The sequence below is a fragment of the Fulmarus glacialis genome, unplaced genomic scaffold, assembly GCF_000690835.1.
Source record: "Fulmarus glacialis isolate BGI_N327 unplaced genomic scaffold, ASM69083v1 scaffold15772, whole genome shotgun sequence".
In the NCBI taxonomy this organism is placed as follows: domain Eukaryota; kingdom Metazoa; phylum Chordata; class Aves; order Procellariiformes; family Procellariidae; genus Fulmarus; species Fulmarus glacialis.
The window spans coordinates 23,070-29,175 of NW_009196062.1; the positions used below are offsets into that span (position 1 = coordinate 23,070).

Consider the following 6,106-nt stretch of genomic DNA (forward strand, 5'->3'; position numbering starts at 1 on the left):
CAGAAGAGTCGTGACAGACAGAGATTCAAGTTCAGAATGACTAAAACACTTTCTCAGATTGCAACTGGTAGTCTTATTTCTCTCTGGGAAAGGAACACCAATACCATCAACAGAGCACATCTTTGGATACGTAATTCTATACACTTGAGCTTAATATACTGAAAGATTAGATTTTCAGAGGGAGGGAAACCCCAGTGTTTTCTAAAATCCAGCCTCTTTCACAGCACATGAGGACAGGATATAAAGATGAACAACTCTTCACGTCACTGAAAGGTCATTACTTACTGTTAGTGGTTCTCCCTGGAGGGCTTGTAGGATAAAATTACTGACAACTCTACCATCATTCATATGCATTCGAGGACCAAAGGTATTGAATATTCTGGCAACCCTCACTTCAACTCCTTCCTGTAGGCAAAGAAAAAAGAATTGTTACTGCCTCAATAAAAGTGTCTTTCTTCCTAAAAGTGCAAATTAACTCTCCCCTGTCCAAAAGCTTTCTTAAGAATCCCTCCTACAGCTTTAACAAGCATTGTTTTCTCACCATGAAACACTTCTGTCACCAACGCTGCTGGAAACTGTAGTGCATACAGCAAGGCAATGTATACTAGTCCTCAGTATTTGTAATCCAAATTCTAAATCAGTGCTAATATAGCTGATGATTTCAGCACATGCATTTTCTTCCAAAAAGAACTTTAAGATTTTTCAATAGTACCCTTCCAACAACAACTTATTTCACCTGGGACTTATCTACTTTTTTTTGCACATAAGTGAAGTCTCACAGTCACCAGATATAGTACCAAGGTAGCGTTTCCAAAGATAAGAAAAGTCGAACACTTCAGATAAGTGTCTTTACCAACACTATAAAGTAAGTGGCTTTGTAATCACAGCCACAATGTTTCTTAGCTCCCTCCTACTTATTAGGTTGTGTAAATGCATGCATTACAATCCAGCTCTCTTCACTGGCCTAGTTTTTTCCAAGAAACATTTGTATCATTCCCTGAAATCCTTTCTGGAGGATATTTTGCAAATCTTCAAAGCAAAATGCAACAAACAGGTGAAATTGGAAACTGACTGGACAAAACATTTTAACACTGGGAGACTGCAGACTGAAGTAATCTCTCCCTAGGTGTTTTCTGTTTATTGACACTTACTCATTTGGACAAGGCGCAGTTTGTGATAAAGCCTACAAGAAGGATGTTTGGTCTTTGTGAGCTGAAACATGCACTTGGCTCCTGATGAGTTCAGAGCAGTGTGGTATGCTGTAAACACATAGATGCTACCATGTGAGAGTAAAAGCCACGAGGCAGGGAGGAAGCTGTCAACTTCAGTCCAGGCCTCTCCATCCTCCTCATACTCCCTGGTCCTCCACCGTTCCAGAAAAAGCCATCCTTGTATCAGTCACAGGAAACACTTTTCGTCTGAAGCAAACTTTGTGCTGCTCATTTAACTGAATCAACCGAAGTCACAAGCACAATGTTCTGGAGTTGCAAACATTCAGTTATTTCTTCAGAGGATACACAGAACATCTTGTATTTTCAATGCCTTTTACTAAGGCTTAGACCAATGCTTGCCATTTTCTTGGAAGACAAGAGTGTGTATGGAAGAAGTGTATTGTTGGTACACCTGTGGCTGAAGGCTGCAGCTCACACACACTTAATTCAGGAGAGACCTGGAAACACATTTTTCTTGGAAATAAATGTAGCTTCACGTATAAGAGAAACTTGCAGGAAAATCTGATCTTCTCTCTTGGATCTCCAAGTGATTCATAAAAAAATGAGTCCTCAAAGAAGTTTTATGAAAGTAATAGCATTAGCTTTTTACAGACGAGAGAGTGAGAGAGGCAAAAGGCACATTTAACACTTTAGCTATTACTTGGTGTTGAGAAATGGGAAATACCAAGTAGTATAAGGAAAGCCAACACTCCCTAGTATGGAGAAGACCAAACAACATCCAGTTCTGTTTAACTGCAGGTAACATTTCAGTGACCATGATCAAACGTTGTTTATATTTGCAACTAAACTATAAGCTAACAGTAACCAGGGAGGTAACTGTTGTGCCATAGGAAAAGCTACAGTCTTGAGTCTTTGTCACACAACAAGCTTGCAATTTTGCCACAACGGAGCCAAAAAAATAACCTCACAACATCCACTTGGCCCTGCTGAGACACTCTAGAAAGACCAGAAGTCCCTTCCCATGCAAAATACATCAGCTGGGAACATAATCTTTATTTCCTGTTAGCTAAAAAAGCACGGCAGTGTAACATGTCAAACATAGGGACATGGTTTAGTGCGCGTGGTGGTGTTGGGTTAACGGTTGGACTTGATGATCTTAGAGGTCTTTTCCAACCTTAATGATTCTATGATTCTATGATTCTATATACTTCCAGCAGCATATTACAGAGCCATTCCCAATACCTTCTCTGTATCTGGAAATATATCCTCTGATAAGAGTTTCTCGTTCTTTCATTTTGCCCAGCATTCTATCTTAAAAAGGACACTGACTCCTTCAGGGAGAGACTGTATTTCATGTGGGCTTTCCAGATATTGCCATTAATAACAAGTTCAGAAAACAAGGCACTTGGAAGCTAGAACTCAAGGTAAAAATAACTTATTAAACAATGCTGACCAAAAAGTCTCTCTCGTAGTGCACAAGCTACAGCAGCAGCCTTGTTTTCCAGTATTGGCTGGAAACTAGCAAGGAAACTAGAAAAGAGAAACAACACATTCTCTGTAGGCACTTACTCATAGCCACAGTGAATCTGTGTTTCTTCTCCCTTCTATTTATTCCCCTCACCCCACTGTAATGTTATCTTTTAAAATGAGTAACTTTTTATTTATAGTGTCATCTTGCAAAGCTTTTCTCTGCAGCCTACTGCTTTGAAAAAATCTATTTTCTATGCAGCTGAATTTTCATTTGTGCCTGTAAAACTGGGACCTATCTTCTCAAAAGAAACTCTTCCACAGACAAAGAGATTTTGGAGCCAGCAACTTAAAAATTGTCTTAAGTTTCCTTTTGCCATTTCATGAACATCTCCTTTGAAGTGATCCTTTTTGCATGCTGAATAACTCTACTCCTTTTTGTATTAACTGACTACGAATACTTATGGTACACTCTTACCTATGTCCTGTTACTCTGAATATCAACAACAACATATTAATTATGACTGACTACCTTCACCATATTCCCACTAAAAAAGCCACTTACTTCCCCAGATTTGTGGCAGTAAGTCATGTACAGTATTTTATTATATCCTGGAGAAAGGAGAAAAACTTCTTTGGTCCACATTTATACTGCCTAAAAAAAGAGGGCTTGAGACTAATCCCTGATGCTGAGATCTAATGTGATCAACTGGCTTCTGTCCTCACTATTTAAGACTATGTCTTCCTATAACAGATTAATCAGAGAGAAAGTTCCTTGAGCAATACAAAAAAGAGCCCGGGAGCAAGCTAATAAAATGCAGCATTGTGAGCTATCAAAACACTTCAGCTCACTCTATTATTTACCAGTATGGACACGTTCACAGAGACCATGCCTGTACAGATGGAGAGGGAAGACAGAAAAGATGCAAGATTGTTATGGCTTACAGAGATATCTCCTCTGAATAAATATTGAGACTATTCTACAACTGTCAGTCAAAAAGTAACATTAGTTATCCAGTCTCCCCTGCAAAACAAACTTTTCCATGGTCTTCAGCATGAGTCTTTGCCATTTAGTTCTAGAGATCCCTATTCCAGAAAGCATCAAGCTATCAAAGATGCTATGATAACATACTAATTTAAAAAGACGTATTTTAATTTTATAAGCCTTTTAAGAAAAGATATCTCCTTGTGTTGACTGTCTCAGAAAACAGATCAATACAGAATACAACTCAAATGTCAAGCAGTTCTTTTAACTGAAACAGCTCGAACATATGCTGTGGCTGTAATTCATAAGTATATTAGGCAAGCTTCTCTTACTAATTAATAGTGCTTCCTTCTTTGTAAAGTCTGTGGATCTATCTGAACAGCAAGCATGAATTAGATCTCCTTGCATACAAAATCAGGAAAGGGAAAGCTGCAATTGTCTGCTCTCCAGCAGACAACTGGATTAAAAAAATCTGCCAGCGAAAGCCCAGACAGTTGCATGGATATCACTGTGACCTGATACAAGTCTTTATCAATGTTTCAGCTAAAATTACTAAGATTGTTGCCTGCATCCCTTGCTTTATTAGTCACTTTCTTACTGATTCATATTCTTTCCCATGTGTTTCAGAGATCACTAACTCTCAAAATTGTTCCCAAAACCCTGAATTGTAATCACAGCAGAATTACTAGCACAGCATTCACCAGGATCCATCTGTGACGTGTTTAAGCTACAATACTCCACACTGAGGCTCAGTCCAAGGTATTTTATATATATGTACTGCCTATAATATAAGCAAAAGGAGATTAATTCCTGGTTACTAACAGCTTTTTGAAACAGTTTTGCAAAAATATGCTGAGATCTGAATTTCATAAACAGTAAAGTACCTAAGTAAGCTAGGAAGGAAAATCACAATCATCTGACTCTACTTTCAGCATAATGCAGGTCCCTGAACACAACCAAGGCACACCTCCAGTACTCTTATCTTACGGTTGAAATATTACCATGCTTACAGTTCAACACTTCCCTGACCACAGAAGCTACAACTTCTCTTCGAGGTCTCTCCATACCGTTATTTATACCTCCCTGCTAAAAGTATGTGCTATTTCTAGCACTTGCCCCAGCTTGCATACCTCTTGTACATACTGTACATGGCCAATGCAAACAGCCACAGGCCTGTTCCACCAACACTTTGACAGAAGACGTTGCCATTGGGAAGGGATGTGTACCCACTTAAGTGCCTCTATGCCTGAATTACTAGGATATCCCCTTCAGACAGGGATTTTAACTTCACTATTTTACTGCACAACATGGCTTCTGAACATGAGGCGGCAGTTAACATAACCAATGCAATCATACCCAGTGAATGAGAACTGTATCACAGCTTCCAGTAAGTTTCCAGTAAGGGTCAGGAATACACGCAAACAAACAACAATATATATGCCAAACAATTTAATTTTAGTCATCTGCATAATGGAGAGTTCTGCAGAATTATACTCATGAATTAGTGTAAAAATGACAGTTACAGGTGAAAGAAAATGCCTTACCAGTGCTTTTAGAGCAATGGTGGCTGTATGAGGAGGATGCATCTTACAAAAATAAGAGGTGTTCCAAACTGAAAAGAACATCAGCGATAGGACAAGAGGAAATGGCCTCAAGTTGCGCCAAGGGGGGTTTAGATTGGACATTAGGAAAAATTTCTTTACTGAAAGAGTGGTCAAGCCTTGGAACAGGCTGCTCAGGGAAGTGGTTGAGTCACCATCCCTGGAAGTATTTAAAAGACGTGTAGATGAGGCGCTTAGGGACATGGTTTAGTGGGCATGGTGGTGTTGGGTTGATGGTTGGACTCGATGACCTTAACGGTCTTTCCCAACCTTAATGATTCTATGATCAGAAACAACACATACTTTGCGTCAAGAGATGAATGCTGCTATGGGTATATTCTTATTCAGACACCAGATAAACTTAGTGAAGTGAATCAATCTCCAGAAAAAGTTTAAAGGGTTCCTGACTTCAAAATTCAATTTGCACAACAGTGTAGCAATATCAAGAACAAAGAACTAAGTTCTCCAATTACCTGAGGGAAATCAGGAGATGGGATTTCTTACAGCACAGCAAGGAAAGAAAAAAAAAAACACACTAGAGCACAGAGACTATGGAAAACATTCAGACTTTTCTTGGCAAACTGCCTGTATTTCTTTAGTCCATGGTTTTGATAATCATTGCAATACAGTATTCTAACCCTGTCTACAGTACAACGTTATTTTGCAGTTGTTAACAGCACAGAACATATAGAAACAACAGAGATACTAGAGCATTAGCAAAACCATTGTGTCTGAATATGGGCCAGAAGACCTGACAGTTTTTTCCTGCTTTATTTTCATATAATTTGGAAAAAAATGTTGCTCCACTGACAGAAAAAGCCTCCTATTATATCCACGCTATGTTTGTACTGGGAAGTTAGAATCATAGAATCATTAAGGTT

The 6,106-nt window shown here is 38.9% G+C and overlaps 1 protein-coding gene across 1 annotated transcript in view; it reads right to left on the reverse strand.

The window, feature by feature from the left end:
• The window catches only part of UXS1 (UDP-glucuronate decarboxylase 1), a gene marked incomplete at its 5' end in the record, with an annotated part of 12,586 nt that extends 12,181 nt beyond the window's left edge, over positions 1-405 (reverse strand). Inside the window, one exon of the mRNA XM_009572089.1 lies at positions 286-405. Within this exon, the coding sequence (XP_009570384.1) occupies positions 286-405 (120 nt within the window). The remainder of the gene's footprint in view (positions 1-285) is intronic.
• Positions 406-6,106: the final 5,701 nt, after the last annotated feature.